This window comes from Microplitis demolitor, chromosome 8, assembly GCF_026212275.2.
Source record: "Microplitis demolitor isolate Queensland-Clemson2020A chromosome 8, iyMicDemo2.1a, whole genome shotgun sequence".
NCBI lineage: Eukaryota > Metazoa > Arthropoda > Insecta > Hymenoptera > Braconidae > Microplitis > Microplitis demolitor.
Window position 1 is genome coordinate 9,054,764 of NC_068552.1, and position 20,233 is coordinate 9,074,996.

The 20,233-nt window shown below is 36.5% G+C and overlaps 1 protein-coding gene across 1 annotated transcript in view; it reads left to right on the forward strand.

Moving 5' to 3' along the window:
• Positions 1 to 20,233, forward strand: part of LOC103578709 (sodium leak channel NALCN) — a 412,027-nt gene that overhangs the window by 315,178 nt on the left and 76,616 nt on the right. Inside the window, exons 22-23 of the mRNA XM_053741341.1 lie at positions 19,435 to 19,847; positions 19,906 to 20,129. Coding sequence (XP_053597316.1) covers positions 19,435 to 19,847; positions 19,906 to 20,129 — 637 coding nt within the window. The remainder of the gene's footprint in view (positions 1 to 19,434; positions 19,848 to 19,905; positions 20,130 to 20,233) is intronic.

Here is a 20,233-nt window from a genome sequence, read left to right on the forward strand (position 1 = left end):
AAGTTTTGAAAGCAAAAATGTTGCTGAGAGATCAAGTCGAGGAATAGTAAGCCGTTTGAGTGGTGAGACCTTTGTTTTTGAGCCGATAAGAGAAATAAGAGCCTGTTCTCCAGGTTAACAGTCTCTGAGATATATTATTGCAAACATCGATGCTTGAGAAGCGTCCGAAAACCCGTGAATCTCGATACTTGGTGAGTTTGGGATGAAATTGATCCAGCGAGGAATTCTGAGCTGAGAAAGTTGAGGCAGTTCATCGCGGAAAGTCTTCCATCGGTGAACTATCTCTGATGAGAGTGCATCGTCCCAGTCGACCTTTCAAAGCCAAAGGTCCTGGATGAGAATTTTCGATTTGACGATTACTGGTGAGATTAAAGCCAAAGGGTCAAATAATTGAGAAGCCTCTGAGGTGATGATGCGCTTAGATATGCTGAGAGTCTGAGAAGTTTTGCCGGTAAACGTGAGAACATCTTCTTCACAGTTCCATGAGAGGCCCCATATTTTTGAGAGCATATCTGAGAATGAATGAGAATCTTCTGGACTGAGTGATGATGAGGTTTTACTGAACTCAGGATGATTGCTTATTCATTTAGCTAATGGAAAGCAAGCTGAGTTGCAAAGTGTTCCGACACGATTCGCAATGTCATTGAGATCACTGAGATTATCAACACGACTGCCGATGTCGTCTAAGTAACTGCCGTTTTGGAATGGTTTAACTACTAGTGGATATTGAGACTCTTCGTCGATGAGAAGTTGTTTGAGAGCTCGGCCAGCTAGATATGGAGCTGATCGAATGCCGTACGTGATAGTGATGAGTTGATATGTCACGGTAAGACCATTCTCATACCAGAGAATGCGCTGATAGTCCCTGTCATTAGGGTGAATGCGAATTTGGTGAAACATCTTCACGATGTCCGTCAAAAAGATGTGTAAAGTGAGCGAATAAACTAAAATGGATCTGGTTTAGGCGTAAAGAATTGAACAATTAAATATTACACAGTTTTCATGAATAAATAAATGAGATATTTATTTACACTGATTTACACCTTAAATTGTAAGAAATTATGCTTGATAGCGAATGCGACAAAACAGACACGCGATAGCGAATGCAACTTTGGTGATAAGATTCACGTATATAAAAGACACGTGGCTGAGAGCAGTTAAATTAACAGAAACTAATATAGATACTAATTACACGAGAATAAAAGTTTATTTATTCTCAATAAATAGCAGCCTTAATTTTACTGACCAAATATTGAGAGAAATTAGCGTAGCGGTTTAGTTTAATATCACAAAAGAATAGCGAAGCGGTTTCAAGAGCACGAGGTAACAAGTAGAAAAGCACGTTGTAGAATCATAGATGGCAGCGTCGTTGAGTCGTCAAGAAGCTTGGTGTCGACGTGGCAGCCTTGCTGCATATAACGAATTTTCCCATTGGCTTAAAAGCGCGCCAACAGGTAGCAGTTGATAGCGAAGTCTCTCATTGACTGACCAATATAAAAGGAATTATGTGATTGGCCAGCTCGTAGCGGGTTCTCAAGGCGTCTTGACACGGTCCTGAAGTAGAAATTGTATGTGCCGGGCCCAAATAGCGAGCGACCCGGCACTATTCTGACCTTCAGTCAGTAGCGAACGCGGCAACTCCCGAAACGAGCGGAAATTTACGAAGCTTGATTCAAACTAATCAAGCTCGTGACTGAACATTCTCCCCAGCGCTGGCGACGGTGTTGACGGGATTGTCCTCTGGAGAGTGAACTGGTAGTACACACAGCGATTGGTCGGACTAGTTCTGTGGCAGCGGACTTCAGCGTAACTACTCGAGTCAGGCCATCTCTGCCTGGATGTTATGCGAGTACTCGAGCAAGCGGCAGTTTAGATGGTGGAAATCTTTCATCCGTCAACAAGACTAATGAACCAACCTTGATGTTGGTTTGAAGATTATGCCACTTGGTTATTGATTAATGCCTTTGTAGATATTCTGATGACCATCTTCTCTAAAATCTCTGGAACATTTGTTGTAGTTGTTGCCAACGTGACAACATAGCTTAATTATTTTTCAGTAGCGAGAGCCCAGGTACAGCGATTAGCGGGTCACCGATGAGAAACTGTCCAGGAGTTAGAGCGGTTAAAACTGCAGGATCTTCAGATAGCGGAGCGATCGGTCTTGAATTTAACACATTCTTAATCTGTGTTAAGACTGTAGCGAGTTGGTCGTAAGTCAATAGCGATTCACCAATAGTTCGTATGAGATGGAACTTGATTGACTTTACGGCTGCTTCCCACTTGCCACCAAAGTGAGGAGCGCTTGGTGGGTTGAACTTCCAGACTGTGCCATCTGTAGCGAGTAAATACTGAAGTTCTTTAAGCTGTCTCGATCCTGCTGCGAATTCTTTCTTTAGCGTGGCGCCTGCTCCTACAAAATTTGTACCACAGCCCGAGTATAGGGTACTGCAGACGCCTCTTCGACTAGTGAATCTTCGAAATGCTGCGACGAAAGCGTCAGTAGAGTAATCGGTGACAATTTCAACATGTATAGCGGACGTAGCGAGACATTCAAATACAGTGATCCATCCTTTATAGGTTTTGGCACCTTGACCTTGGAAAGTCTTCAGTGTTACTGGCCCAGCGTAGTCTATTCCAGTGTGTAAAAATGCTTTAGATGGTCTTACACGAGCAGATGGTAATTGTCCCATTAATTGTTGTGCGTGAACACCTCTATGTCTCGTGCACACGATGCAGTGAAGAATGTGTGATCTGACTGGAACTCGACCACTTTCTATCCAGACAGATCTCCGTAGATCAGCGAGAGTCAATTGAGTTCCCCCGTGGAATGTTCTCTAATATGAATGATCTGTTAATAGCGTACTTAAGCGTGATGACCTTGGTATAATAGCTGGATTTTTCTGTTCCTCATCCAGCAGTGAATTCTTCAAGCGACCGCCGACTCTGAGTACTCCGTTGTAGTCGACGTAGGGAATCAATTTAGCGAGATGATGATTTCGATGTAGAGAATCATCATCTTTTAATAGCTTCAGCTCTTGCGAATAGTACTGACTGTGAGTATACTTTATCAATAAAGTCTTAGCGAGTTCCAGGTCAACTATAGAGAGTGGTGTGGCCAGCGTGGACTGTGGCACCCTTTTAAATTTAGCGATGGCACGAAGACAGATTCCAAGACTGCGAAGTAATGGTGACAACTTAGAGAATTTATCTAGTAGCGTGTATAACGGGTGTGAATCTGCCTTGAAGATGGTAAAAACCAGACCTGGACGTTCTTCAAGATGTGATACCGTCTGCGTAGGGATATCAAAAGATGGCCAGTTATCTTTTGATTGACTGAGCCACTTTGGTCCCGTCCACCATAGCGAATGCTGTTCTAGTTTGGCTGCTGTTAAACCTCTTGAAGCGCAGTCAGCTGGGTTAAGTCTCCCAGGAACAAAATCCCAGTTGACACTTGGTAGCGATTCTTGAACCTTGGTAACTCTGTTGCGAATGTAGACTTTCCATCTTGCTGGATTGTTTCGTATTCACGTTAAGGATACAGCGAAGTCTGCCCACAAGAAAATTGTCACATTTTCAAGTTTCAAGACCTTCTTTACATAGAGTACCAGTTGAGCGAGTAAGACAGCGGCATTGAGCTCAATTCTTGGTATAGTTATAGGCTTCAGTGGTGCAACTTGTGTTTTGGCACACACTAGCGAAATATTGGAGCTTTCAGTAGCGTCAGTAACTTTTAGATAAGCTACAGCAGCCATAGCGAGTTGTGAAGCGTCAGAGAATCCATGTAATTCGATTGATACCCCATTTTTTACATGATTCCAGCGAGGTATCTGAATCTTCGAGATCTGATGTAGTTCATCTCGAAACACATTCCATTCTTGAAGAAGCGACGGTGATAGCGTAGCATTCCAGTCGAAGTTTTGCAGCCAGAGCTTTTGCATGAACACCTTGGCTCTTACTATGATCGGTGCCAAATACCTCAGTGGGTCAAACAAGCGAGCAATTTTAGATAAAATTGTGCGTTTAGTAGTTGGCTAGACATCTGGAAGCGAATAGCCGAACTGGAATTTATCCTGTGTTGAATTCCCAGGTAATCCGAGTACTATTACGGTAGTATCCCCAAGTTCTCATGGTGTATCTTTTTGGGTTTCAATTGGAGCGATTTAAGAGAGTAATTCAGTCGAATTACTTGCCCAATTGGCAAGCGAAAACATTCTGCGGCACACATATTTTTCATGTCGAGAGCAACTTGGATTGCCTCAGCGAGTCCATCTGCACCTCCATAGATGTCATCAACGTAGCGTATATTAGTTAGCGGTTCGACAGCCTTCGGAAATTTATTTCCTTCGTCTTCAGCGAGTTGTAAAAGTGCTCTCCCAGCGAAATGTGGTGCTGAAGTTGTTCCATATGTAACAGTAGCGAGTGCAAATACTATTGGGATGTCATCTTCGTCAAACCAGAGTATGCACTGTAGATGATGATCTTCCTTGTCAACTGCAATTTGACGAAACATTTTTGTAACGTCAGTAGCGAAGAGATAGCGATGGCAGCGGATGCGAATAAGTACGTCACTGATGTCAACTTGAATCTTTGGGCCCACATGAAGTATCTCGTTGACAGATACGCCAGATGTTGTTTACCAGGACCCATTTAATACCACCCTGAGCTTAGTGGTAGTGCTCTGCTCTCTTAGAACCCCGTGATTAAAGCCTTTAATTTAATGCGTTCCATGTGTCCAAAGTCTTCATATTCCTTCAGGAAGTCGAAGTACAACTTCTTGTAGATTGGATCAGCTTCCAATCATTTACGAAGAAGTAGCAATGCGTGTTGTGCAGCTCTGAGCGAATCACCCAGTTGACTTGGCGAAGATTTAAGCGGCAAGCGAACGACATATCGACCATCAAACTGTCTGTAGTGTCTATTGACAAAGTGTTGTTCACACTCTTCTTCTTCTTCAGTATAGCGTGTAGCAAATTCTGTCTTTGGCTCTTCTCGATACCAAAACTTGCTTAACAAGTCTTGTAGTTGATCATCAACAGTGGCATGATGACCATAAGCGGTCAATTTTGATGTAGCGATGTCCACAGATCTATATATTATCCAGCCAAGCGATGTTGACTGAGCGATTGGGTCATTGTCACTCCCTTTTCGTATTTTAGCGTTGATTATATGTGCAGCTGGTGCTGCACCCAGAATGATGTCAATAGGTCGTGATGTCAAGAAGTCTGGACCAGCGAGTTGTAGCCCAGTTATATGCGGCCATTCCTTGTTATTTGGCGTAAATGGCGGTAAGTTTACCATCAATAGAGCAAGCACATGGGCTTGGATAGTAATAGAAGCGTTGTTGTGTAGCGAATGCAGCGTCATCTTGCATGACTTAAGCGAATGCCCAACTGACACATTACCGATCCCACGTAATGGTACAGCTGCTTTACTGAGTTGAATATCCAGCTTCTTGATTAGCGTATGCGTCCCAAAAGATAACTCCAATCCTTGATCAATAAGTACATGGGCAGTACATGTACATCCTGTTAGCGAATTTAACTTTACAATAGCACTAGCGAGTAATACATTGAGCGAATGAGCTGAAAGCAGACTAAGTAAGCGAATTCAAAAAGGTATCAAAATCGGAACTATTCGGTACCTTGACGATAAGCGGCGTGTCACTAAACGAATTCATCGATGTAGCGTCCTAATGCATCGACGCCATTAGTGTAGTGAATATTCACCAATTTCCAAGTGGGATAGAAGGCATCTTTTTTTGACACGAGTCCTTGAACTTTCTAGAATAGTGTACTCAGCATCAATAGCGGCAAAACTTTGTGTAGCGAGTACATCAGTTAAGCGGGTAGCCATGTTGCGCATCGTGTCAATGCGTTTCATTTGAAGAGCGACTTGGGCTTCGGCGGCCATATTGATGGTACGTGGCACCAAACGGACGCGAGACGTGAAACCGACGCTAAGTTTTCGATCAGTTTTGCTAAAAAGTCTTTTTATACCGGTGTGTAAAATAGATCACCCCGGGCAGCACTCTAGTAGTGCTCAGCAGTAACCACGGCACTTAGCGATTTTCACGCTACAAGCACTAGCACTACACCTTTTCTCACAATTTTCTCAGATTTTTAATTTTAAATAATTTTTAATTGTTCAAAACACGCCAGATCCGGCTCGAAGGACCAAAATGTAAAGTGAGCGAATAAACTAAAATGAATCTGGTGTAGGCGTAAGAATTAAACAATTAAAAATCACACAGTTTTTATCAGTTAATAAATGAGAGATTTATTTACACTTATTTACACATTAAATTGTAAAAAATTATGCTTAATAGCGAATACGACAAAACAGACACGCGATAGCGAATGCAATTTCGGTGATAAGATTCACGTATATAAAAGACACGCCGCTGAGAGCAGTTAAATTAACGGATATTAATATAGATACTAATTACACGAGAATAACAGTTTATTTATTCTCAGTAAATAGCAGCCTTAATTTTACTGACTAAATATTGAGAGAAATTAGCGTAGCGGTTTAGTTTAATATCACAGAAGAATAGCGAAGCGGTTTCGAGAGCACGAGGTAACGAGTAGCGAAGCATATTGTAGAATCATAGATAGTAGCGTCGTTGAGTCGTCGCGAAGCTTGGTGTTGACGTGGCAGTCTTGCTGCATATAACGAATTTTCCCATTGGCTTAAAAGCGCTAACAGGTAGCAGTTGATAGCGAAGTCTCTCATTATCTGATCAATATAAAACGAATTATGTGATTGGTCAGCTTGTAGCGGATTTTCAAAGCGTCTTGACACGGTCCTGAAGTAGAAATTGTATGTACCGGGCCCAAATAGCGAGTGATCCGGCACTATTCTGACCTTTAGTCAGTAGCGAGTTCGGCAACTTCCGGACTTAGCGGAAATGCACGAAGCTTGATTCAAATTAGTCAAGCTCGTGACTGAACAAGATGTATCGATGACGTCTGAAATGTAAAAGTACACATATCTTTGATTGCAAACTTGGGCTGATATGCAGATGATCATTGAGAGAGCTAGCTGATGATGTGTTGCTTGAACCGTTAAAGACGACTCTCAACTTGGTCGTTTCGCTGTCTTTACGAACGACGCCATGATGGGGTAAATAATATACATGAGATGGTTCAGGCGATGATGATAAGACTCGCTGCATGTGTCCGAGTGCTTCATACTCGGTGAGAAATACCGTGTACTGACTCTGAAGTTCAGAGTCCTGAGAAAGTCGCTTGATGAGACGGTTGAGACAGCGCTGCGAAACATGACGAGATTCACCTAGCTTCTGAGATCACAATTTGAATGGTAAACGGACGATGTATCGTCCTGTTGCGTCCTGAGAATAAGTAGCTAGGAAGTGAGCACATGCAGCTTCCTTGACGGTGAGAGTATCGTTGCAAGACTCTGGAACCTCTTCGAGGTCTCAGAACTTCGTGAGAGATTCATGCAGTTGAGAATTTGAGATGATATGATGAGACAGGCTAGGTAATTGATGAGATTATTGATGAACAGGACCCAGGATAGTCTAACCGAGTATGGTTTTCATCGCAATCGGTTCTGATGAACTTCCTGATCTGAGACCTGGTCGTACGATATGACCGTAGAAATCAGCGCCGATGAGAAGGTCAATTTTGCGAGATTTGTAGAAGTCTGGGTCGGTGAGTTCTAGATCTTCAATATGAAATCAAACCATTGGTGAGATTGAGACTGATGGAATTTGCGCTGTGATAATCTTGCGAATATGAGCATTGAGAGATGCTTGCTCTGATGAGATGGTAGAATGCAGTGTGAATGAGACCATGCCTTCTGTTTTTCCTGATGAGATATTGCTGACTCCTTGTAGAGGTATATGGCAGGACTGAGAAATAAGACTGCAAGTGCGAACAGCAGCCTGAGAAATCAGTATAAGCTCAGATTCAGGATCAATGAGAACTCTGATACGATGAGTCGGACCTTTTGGATGCGAAATGAGAGCATATGGGGTTGCTAATAGCACTGTCGGTCCAGATGTCACTGGTTTGTGGCCTGGAGTACGACTGATGGCAGATGAGATGAAAGCTGCTGCTTGAGAATAGCGAAATTGTTATTGCTGAGACTATTGTAGCTGAGATTCTGGCTGCGATGCAGATGGTGGTGAGATGTAAGGTGTTCCAGCTGTAACTGCAGGTAGCTTCTTGGTTAACCTCATGAAACGCGAGTAGTGCAGCATAGAATGATGTTGTTCGTCGAATTCTTTACACTAGCAACGGTCCTTGGTTCGACAATTTTTAAAACTGTAGTCGCCAAGGCAGTCGCGACACAGATGATAATGCGCTACGAGCTGGAACCTTTCGTCAGGCGACGTTGCCTGGAATTTAGGACAACCCACAATGAAGTGATCACCTTCACAGCATGCTGCTGGATAAGATGTTAAAGTACACTTAACACTTCACCATAATTAATTTGCACAGCGGTGTCCCTTAATTATTTTCCAGAAGTGCCGTACCACGTCCTGGGTACTCCGCAATGCACCTGTATTGAAGTGAAAACAATGCACTGAACAAAAATCACTCTCGAATCGCTGAGAAAGTTTTTTACATAAGATTGTTAAACCAATTCACACAATCCGGCTCGAAGAAGCATAAAATTGTTAAATAATTATCAGAATCAGAGGATGAGAGGATCTGGTATGTGTGAATTGGTATGGTAGTAATTATTTTATTCAACACTCAATATTTTAGTCAATAACCATAATAAACATTTTATCTATAATATATACAGTTTATGAGGATTAATTTTCATAAAAAAACACTTTAGCAATTGTTTGTGGATTTTTTTTTTGCAATTTCACTCGCGTGCTATAGTGGCCAAGATGGCATCTAGGCACGAACGATGCCAGTACACGCGGTGAGACTAATTAAGTTGAGACTGCACTGAGATTAATTATGAGAGCAAAATAATACACGGAATAATTACTTTTAATTATTATAAGCAAAATGCACTGATTGATTTAATGAGAACACGCTTGATGGATTGATTACACTGAGATTAAAGAAAACACGAGGCATCCGCCATGAGAATACTTTAAGCAATAATAATGAGAGCGAGCGATGATGTGTGAGAGAGACAGAACTTTCGTCTTCTTCATCCCCACTCGAGCGGTCTTTGCGGTGATAACGCGAATAGCGGAGCCGCCTATGATTGATTGGTGATCGACTTTACTGTCGATCACTCATCCGCCGTGAGAATAATGATGAGAGCGCGGAAGATTTGAACATACAGAATAAAAATTGTTTTTTTAATTTTTTTTACTAGAAGTTATTTGATGCCGATCTTCGGTTATAACTCATGAATTCAGTTTTTCAACATAGAATTTTCGGAATGTTTTTGAAAAAAATTATAAGTATCCCATTGAACGATAAACTAATTTTTTTTACTAAAAATGGCCGAAAAAGCATTACAAAATTTTTTGTGTCTGATTTTGAATTTTTTTCAGAATGAGCGTTAAAAATCAAACTAAATGACCACCTCATAACGTGAGATTATCATAACTATAGTCAAAGTTATATCCTTCCTAAGCAATAATAATAACTCCGGAAGGGGTGGAGATAAAGAGGTAAAAATTCAACTGAAGACTTCTTTCTTCATGTATGAAAACATCAAAAAATCAAATAAATCGAATAGGGTCACCATCGCAATGTCGTTGAATTGAGACGGAATTACCCATATATATTTCGATGAACCCGTAAATAGTGTGAAAAAAAATAACAGCAATTCATTCAAATAAAATATATTAAATATCATTTTGTTAAGCTTTAAAAGCAATTCGACTGTATTTTTTTTTAACTGCGAAATAATCATTATTATTGTACGTCGAGAAATAATTAAATTATGTTTTATTTGCGCTAAAAAAACTTACGATTTTGTAAATTTAACTATTATTTTTACTGCGCCGAAACTTATAGTGCCTTCGTCTGGTTTTTTGTATCGTTTATATTTTCTCCGAATCATTTCATTATTTTGTATCATTGATTTCTTTTTCAAGCAAATGAATTATTCTGAATTGTATAATATATCCATTCGTAGGTTTTCGTGTCGAAAATATCAAAAAAAAATTAAAACATTGAGCTGTCGATAAAATATATTGACGACATACTTATACTTTTTCTTCCATTATTACTTGTATCCAAGCCGTCGATAGAGGGACCAATCATGTCTTTTGTCTCCGCGGGTACAAAGGTTGCCTGAACCTTTGAGTACTGATGAAAACTCCGTTTAAGGATAACCAGTCTGGACGGTAAATATTCTAAAGAATTTAATTCTGCTAAATATTATTCTTTACCTTAGCCCAATATATCCGTTGGGAAAATTGAGGTATGTTAACAAGACGTGCCAGTATTTTGGCCTTCTGCTAATAAACCGTAGGTTAACACAGACCGAATAGGTTGGGCTAGCAGGATTTGATCTGCTTGCCCCTGAGTGTAGCTTTTAGGGATACTAGACGACGTCGAGTCACCGGTGATAGGGGGGACTAGACTTGCTAGGAGTAGTCCGTGATTTGTTAGGAGGAGGGTAACCCGCGTTGCGAACAATCCTGGCGCCGTAGCCAGTTGGTACCCCGCGATCGGGAACCATGCAAAAAGCGTCACGAACGGCTAATTTTGGAGGTAGTAACCTTTTTTTGATTTTCTGTAGTATACACTACGACCCTGCATAAACTATCGCTTATTTGTTCCAGCCGAATATTATTGTTTACTTAAATCATATTGTAACTACTTCGCAACCTTGTCTACTATTTATTAAAATTATAAAATGAAGGAAGGCAGTTTATATTTATAAATTTTCGTTGTAATTAATCATTTCATTGATTTATTATTATTAAATTACCCCGCGCTTTTCCCAAACGATACTTGGACTCCGGTGAGCTAAACCAGCAGGGAAACGTCCAGTAAAACAACACGTTACAATATGTATGTATATACTGTGTCATATTTTTAAATTTCACTGTATAAATCGACGCTGAAACGTGGTCACTTCATTTGTTTAATCCTTACATTATTTAAAATAATGTAAGGTATTATTATCTTGACAGCTCCCGTATGTTGATTCGGTCGATCTCGACTTTTGAATGATTTCCCGGCGTAATTCATTTTAAAACTATTGTTCAGTTGGCAGCGTGGTACGAGAAAGATCCGAGACTCGAGATATTGATATTAAGCATAATCGTAATAAGTTAATTAGTAATTAAATTAGTTTAAGTTGGTACTCTTAGGTTTAATATGCGGGTACTCGTTTGTTGGTCACCAGAGCCGAAGAGGACATGACCGACCTGACGACAACAACCCGGAATAGTCGTGGGACGACTTCTGTAAAATTACTGCTAGCGGGTATGTCAGAATTTGACATCGAACCGTGAGTTAACTGGCAGTACGACCCAAAACCTCCGAACAAAATGAGCAACTGTCATGAACAGATAGAGCTAGAGATGATACGGCAGATAGTAGATGTGTACGACTCATTTACTGTAACATCAAATTGATACCGACCGTCTCAAGTGAGATTCGACATCGTGAAGTCCCAATGGACTCGAGACACTATCAAAGCGCCGCCAATTGAAGAATCCCTGAACTATTGGTAAGAGGTTGTAATAAAAACGGACGACGCCATTCTGGATCGTACCTTTTTGTGACTGACACGTGCTTTAGCAATCGAGTAATTAAAAATACCTTCGTGTGATTATTGAGAACAAACTAATCCTAAATTGTTATTAATAACGGCATACCAAGATTCCAGTACATAGAGTCGTTAGCGACGTGCTACAAATATTGAGAGTCCGTGGAAAACGTTAGCGTGAGAAAAATCGTCCAAAGGAATTCTCCTACGGCACCGATACCAGTGACAGAAAAATCCGCGAGCGGATAGATTGTTGTTTTCCAACCAATTAACAACTATATCGTTGGTGATCGAACAAGTCACGGTCAACGCAATTGTTCGTTGGGTCATTCAGTACCTGTGAGGATTGAGAAACGCCGTTCCCGGCACGCCACTTCAATATTCTTCGACTACGTGGAGACGACAATTATTTGGGATTACGAGAACATCGACCGGTGAGCGGGTTTCAGTAATTTATTTCTAGGGGTAACTCGTTTTGTCGCCCGACCCCTTGTGTTTTCTTAGATAAATAAAATTATAGTTGTTAGTTTGGGACCGGTGCGATTTGACAAATCGAGTTATTCTACTGGTACAACATTGTAATTGAACTTGAATTGAACTCTATATTAGTTGATATACTGAGTGTATGTAGTTGATGACATTTGTGATTAAATTAATTATTTTGTCGTAATTCAATAATATGATTATATGATTTAATACTGCGTATCTCGAGTTTCGTTGTTCGTAGTACTTTTTGTTTCTTTATTATCGAGACCGGGTTAAAAATTATCATTTGATTTTCTATTAAGGCATAAGATAACATTTATACATTAATTGGAAATACGGACACCACTTTACCGACTGTTGCGGATGTAAGCGTGAATTGACATCATTTTGCCGGCAAGTTGCGGTAAATGGTAACAAATTAAGATTTTGTTAGTTACAGTAGTTATACTGAGTAATAATTATCATTGTTGTTAAATTTTTTTTGTAGTTTTGTTTATTCTATTGTTACTGAATCCCGGTTATTATTATTAGCATAGTATTATTGTTCTTTTATTTAGTCACGAACACATTTTAACGATCAGTATAGTCTTAAACACCGAGTTACTGACGGGCACGTCTGTCAAGAGAATTGACGTCACATTGCCGTCAAGTTGCAATACCGGGTACTATCCGGAGTACTTTTGTTGGTTATAATAATTAAAGCGAGTCATAATTATAATTGTTATATTTTGTTCATTGTTTTATTATAATTTCTATTTCTTTATTACATTATAACGAGTCAATTGCCGAATCCAGCTAGTTAAATATAAGGATTGACTATTATGTCTGGTTGCTGTGTTAGATTACGAGTATCACTTGTCATCGATTTATTGAGTTATTTATTTGTCTTAAAATATACTGCTTAATTTGCGTATTCGCCCGATAATTATTTGACGCTCATGTAAGTGACTATCCTATTCACGTTCCGCCACCCTGAGCCATCGTCTTCCGATTATTGATTCTGGTGATTGTTAAATCATCTGGCTCCCAACAACTGCCGAAGCCGAACCAGGTAAGCCAAATATATTGTGCGGGGATAGTTTGTCTGACGGATTCCAAGCGAACTAAATAACCGGTCACAATATACATATATATATATATATATATATATATATATATATATATATATATATATTAGCGTGATTCGAAAAATAATTTTTTTATTCTTCGCAAACAGGTTCAAAAGTTTCGTTTAGATAAAAAAAGACGCACGTGAAAATTAGAGCTCTTAATATTAACATTAAGAGTTTCCGCATCGCACTTTTCTATTTTCCATAAGAATAACATGGAAAAAATCTTTTTTTCGTCTTCTGATTTGAATAAATAACTAATGATGTGTCATAGGAATACTTGACAGGCACCTTTTTGTAGGTAATTGAATGCTCTACAAAAAGTTTCTTATCATTTTTTCATAAATCTATTTGTTCAGAAGTTATTTACGGTTGAAGCCGAATTCATATCAAATTTGGAGATTTTTTTGCTTTTCCGGCAAAACTATCAGATCTATGACAAAATATCATGGGAACATTTTTGTAGAAAATTTTATTACCTAAAAGTTATTCCGAAAAAGTTTTTTTCGAATTCCGCAATGTTTTCTAATTATTTTTATTTTAATGTGAAGCTCTAAAAATCGATCAGATAACTATTTCTTTTATGAGCTTGACATTAAAATAAAAATAACTAGAAAATAATGCGGAATTCGAAAAAACTTTAGAAAAATAACTTCCAGGGAATAAAATTGTCTACAAAAAAAGGTCCCATGATATTTTGTAATAGATCTGATAGTTTTGCCGGAAAAGTAACAAAATCTCAAAATTTGATATGAATTCAACTTCAACATCAAATAACTTTTGAACAAATAGATTTATTAAAAAATGATAAGAAACTGTTTTCGTAGAGCATTCAATTACCTGCAAAAATTTTCCTGCCAATTATTCCTATGACACATCGTTAGCTATTTATAGAAATCAGAAGATAAAAGAAAGTTTTTTTTTATGTTATTCTTAAGGAAAATAGAAAAGTGCAAGGCGGAACCTCTTAATGTTAATATTAAGAGCTCTAATTTTCACAGGCGACTTTTTTTATCTAAACGAAACTTTTAAACCTGTTCACGAAAAAAAAAAATTTATTATTTTTTGAATCATCCTAATATATATATATATATATATATATATATATATATCCTAATATATATATCCTAATATATATATAAATATATATATATAAATATATATATATATATATATATATATATATATATATCACTGAAAAAATAGACCGGAATAAATACATTCGGAAAAAATAGACCTGGAAATAATAGACCCGGAAAATTTAGACGCACATAAAAATAGACCCGGCAAAAATAGTCTTCCGAAAATATAGACCTGGAAAAAAAAAATTTACAATATGTAAATACTATAAAGTTTACATCTGATTGGCTAATAAAGACAAGAGTCAGAACTAAAAGTGTATACATAAAACAGGGTAAAAGTATGTGAAAGACTAAGGTAGCAAAATAAACCGAATAATATATTTTTTATTTTTTTTTAATTTCTAGAGATAATATAATTTAAATACAAATTTAAAATAGTTTACTTTATTTAATATTATTTTTCTTAATTTTTTTTTTTTTTTTAAATAAATCTGAATATTAAAGCTAGTTTAACTATCAACGTATCAGCGTAAAGTACATGACTTGCAACGTCATCTGTATTAATTTTATCAACTAATCTACAAATAATCATAGATCGAAAAATATATCCACAATTCCATATATACATAAAATTGATCCACCATCAAGATTTTCTTCTAACCTAAAATATTATATTTTCACTATTCAATACTTTATTGATAATTAATACATTAAAAATGTCCAAGTCGTTAGATAACGAAAAACTCGTTATTCTTAAAACAAACAAAGGTAACACAAAAATTAGCTACAAAGGTTTTATGTAAAAAAAAAAAAAAAATTGCAAAGAACGTATTTCATGGAGATGCTGTAAATTTGGAAAACCAAATTGGGTGAGTTATTATATTTAACTTAAATTGATTTTCATCAATTTTATATAATAAAAAGTTATCAAACATGTTGTAAACTCAAAAACAACTGTTTTCAGTGTCCAGCAACACTCACAACTACATTGACAATTAAACAGCCAAAACTTAACGCTATTGAACACAACCACGTAGCTGATTCAAACAATGTTGATGCTAGTAAAGCATATTCAAGAATGAAAAAAAAGCCTCGGCTTCAACAACCAAACCATCACAAATATTCAGTAGTTTATCCGCTAAATTATCAAGTCCAGTACAACAACAACTACCTCAAGAAGAATCTGTTAAAAGAACCCTCCGAAATCATCGAAATAAAAATAATGTTATACCTAATAATGACATAAAAAATCTAACATTAACAGGTACACGACATTAATATTACTATTTACAAATTAACCAACTAATTACTGTACTGTACATAACTTCTACGATTACAACACGAATTTTATTATAGGACCTTGGATAACAACACAAGAACCGGGCACGAATGCCAATAGACGTTTTTTATTACATGATAACAATGATAATACTGCCAGGATTATAATATTTGCAACTGACCAAGGTTTACAGCACTTGAGCAATTCTGACGAATGGTATACGGACGGAAACTTCAAACTAGCACCACCTCAATTCGTGCAATTATATGTGATTCGTGTAATAGTTAATGACATTGCAATCACTCCAGTCTTCGTAATTCTACAAAAAAAAAACTAGAGCAACCTACGAAGAAATGTTTACTATATTAAAAGATGAATGCACTTCACGTGATATTGAATTAGCACCAAGTAGTATTCATCTAGACTTTGAACAAGCAGTAATTACGGCTATTCGTAATGTTTTTCTTCATGACATTACAATTCGTGGATGCTTATATCACTTATGCCAATCAACCCATCGTAAAATTCAAAACTTAGGTCTAGAAACAGAATATATAAATAATGAAGAATTTAATAAATTTTGTGGTCAAATCGATAGTTTGGCATATCTTCCGGTTAATGATGTTAAAGATGGTCTAGATCATTCAAAAACCATAGCTCCTGAAAACGCTTGTAAACTTCTACAATTTTTCGAAGAAACATATGTTAGTGGTAGATCAGTTTCCCGTAAAAACTCAAAAAAAAAAAACTTATACTAAACCATTGTTTCCACCTGATACTCGGAATGCTCATGAATCAGTATTAAATGGCGGTAGTGATACAAATAACTTAGTTGAGGGATGGAATAACAGGTTTTCAAATATTGTAGGACTAAATCACCCAAGTTTCTTTACATTAATTACAAAGATGCGTGAAGAAAATGCGACAGACAAAGTGAAATTATCTCAGCGTAAAACAGGCATTATACCCACTAAAAAAAATGTACCTTAGCTGAGAAAAGACGTAAACAAATATATATTTTATGTAAAGATTATTCAGAGAATAAGTTAAGCATAGCTGAATTTTTAAAATCTATGTCTCTAGTTATTCGAAGTAGATCAATTTAGGAATTAAGATTTCAGATTTACAATTTATAAAATATTGAATTTACATATACAAGGTTAATAACATTTTTTTTTGTCCAAGTAAGGAATCTATCTGATAATTTATAATATAGTTTTTTTTTATTCGTTGACGACACAAGTATTACTTAATTTAATAATAATAAAATCATTTAATTTAATAAAAAAAATAAAATAACTTATGATAAACAACGTTGTATATTCAATAAAATAAGAAAAATGTTGAAATTTACTACATATTTTACTTGATCTGAGTCTAATTTTTCTGAATTAATTTTTTCTGGGTCTATTTTTTCCGGAGTTGATTTTTTCTGGGTCTATTTTTTCCAGAGTCGATTTTTTCTGGGTCTATTTTTTCTAAATCTATTTATTCCGGTCTATTGTTTCCGCTTACCATATATATATATATATATATATATTGTAACGTGTTACTCTGCCAGACTTTTCCCTTGCTGGTTTAGCTCGTCGGAGTGCAAGGATCGTTAGGGAAAAGCGCGGTTAAAAAAATAATTAATAAATAATATTCAGACGTAAATTAACATAAATCTGCCTTCCTTTATTTAACTATGAAATAACACGGACGATATAATTAAACAATAATACAAATGATGAATACAGTAGTTACAAAAAAAAAGTTACTAGTACCGAGTCTATCTGTTCGCGGCGTTATATATGCGGTTCTCGGTCGCGGGGTACCAACTGGCTACGGCGCCGGGCCTGTTGGCTACGCGGGCTACCCTTCCCCAGTGAATCGCGGACTACACCCCACAATGCTAGTTTCCCCTCCCCCTCACCGGTGACTCGACGTCTTCCGGTGGTCCTAGCAAGCTACACCCAGGGACAAGTGGATCAAATCCTGCGAGCCTCACCTACTCGGACTGTGGTCACCTACACTATTTTTTACAGAAGGCCAAAATACTGGGATGGCTGGTCAGCTTACCTCAATTTCCCAACGGAATTATTGCGGTAGGATGAAGATAAATATTCAGTGGAATCAATATTTCACTGATTATTTATCGTCCAGACTGGTTGCCTCAAAACGGATTTACATTGGTACTCAAAGGTTCCAGCAACCTATGTATAAGAGGAAATAAAATAATTTATTTGTCCCTCTGTCGGCGGCTCGGGTACTAGTAATAATTTAAGAGAAAGTATAAGTATTATATTGTCAACAAAGTGTTTTTAACTTTTGCTGTCTATCGATCCATAAGCTTACGAATGAATGTGTTGAAAGATACAGACTAATTCATTTTTATGACGAGAATTGAATGATACGAATTAACTTAGAAAAAAAATAAGCTGACGAATGGATAGACTATAAGGAAGTAGATAATCTTTTCCTTTAAAATTAAATGGTACAAAATAATAAAATGGTACGAAGAAAATATAAATGATACGGAAAACAGACTAAGTCATAATAAATTTCAACGCAGTATGAGTAACCGTTAGTTTTACAAAATCATAAAATAATATAATAATTATTTCCCAACCACGAAAAAAAATATCAGTATTGCTCTTGGAGCTTACCATTATTTTATTTTATCCATATATATATATATGCGTTTTTCTCTTATTTTTTTTTTTTTTTTTTTTTTTTTTTTTTTTTTTTTTTTTTTAATAATAACACATTATTTACAGGTTCTTCACAATATATGTGGTGGTTTGGCTTCACTCCGCGAGATGGTATTCACGATTCGCGCCTCTCGCAATACCTCGTCTCTGTGCCTGTTTCAATATATAACATTTCCAACATGTAACTTCCAACACGGCGTCTTAGGTGGGGTATACGGTAGACACACCTAACTGAGGAGTCTCAGCTATCGTATACTTAGACGAAACGCCTCTCACCCCACAAATACCTTTTTCCATTTTTCCTCTTCTCATTATCACTCACAACGTTTCACTCTTTGGTAGTTGGCGACTAAGGCAGTGATTATTGCAATCTAAACCTAAAGTATCGTCGCCAAATATATATATATATATATATATATATATATATATATATATATATATATATATATATATGCATTTTTTTTTTTCACGAAATTGGATTTCTTTCAAACAAAGAAAATGTAACATTGCTACAAATAAGTAACTTATCTTCCTGACAAAAAATATCTGTCATTTTAACAAATGAAAATGCTTGGAACAAGTAGCTATTTTTTCTTTTAAGTGAAAAAAATATTTTCTTGAGAAACGAATTCAGATTCAAGATAAAGATTTCAAAATAATTATCAACTTGGTATAAGAAAATTCGGATTTTCTCGCTCGATTAAAGAAAATTTCTTAGACTAAAAATATTTTTATTCGTTACAATTACCTTTTCTTTTTGTTTATATCTCATAGCTGCATTAGTCTCACATTGTTGATATAACTTTAAAATTACGTAGCAAAATAAACTTATAAGGAACTTCGTGACTTTTTTATCCTTGCTTGCATTACACTTTTATGTCTCCAATTGCATGACACTGACTTTAGAAACTGAACGGCGTTTATCTTCGTACATCAATTAAGTATACTATTATATACATCTAGTGACATCGAGCTCTATATATTCATGTCTTGGTGACACTCGCATCGCTCGTTCAAGCTGAAACTAATGCTCGAGTATAATACAGATGTCACAAGGTGGATAAAATATTATTTAAATTGTTGATTGAATAGTTTTTTTTTTTTTTCGGAAATTATAGTGGAGAATCGAAGAAAAACATACCGAAGCACTTGCTACAGTATCAACAATTTTGGTATTGGTATTTGTTGTTGAAGTTATAATGAAAAATATAGCGTTCACACCACGTGGTTATTGGCAATCAAGGCGAAATCGTTATGATCTCTTAGTTACTGTTGTTGGTGTAATTTGGATAATTATTCATTGTACGATGCAAAATGATTTATCATATGTTATTGGTTTTATGGTTGTAATTCTTAGATTTTTTACAATTACTGGAAAACATACGACATTAAAAATGTTGATGTTAACAGTCGGTGTATCAGTTTGCAAAAGTTTTTTTATCATATTTGGTATGTTTTTATTAGTTTTTTTCTACGCACTTGCTGGTACAATAATATTCGGAACAGTTAAGTACGGAGAAGGAATAGGAAGGTAAGAAATATCTTAATTCTAGTTTTTTTTCATTTACTAATTATTAAAAAATTCGCAGACGTGCCAATTTTGAATCACCAGTTACCGGCGTTGCTATGCTATTTCGTATTGTCACTGGTGAAGATTGGAATAAAATTATGCATGATTGTATGGTACAACCACCATATTGTACACCAGCTGCTAATTACTGGGAAACCGATTGTGGAAATTTTCATGCATCACTTTTTTACTTTTGTACATTTTACGTTATTATAACTTACATCGTGTTAAATTTATTGGTGGGTAAGTAATTTTAAAATATTATCGAAAAATTGAACTAAGGCATTTCTCTGGAAGCTTAATTTATAAATATAATCAATCATAAAAAAAAAAAAAAAAAAAAAAAA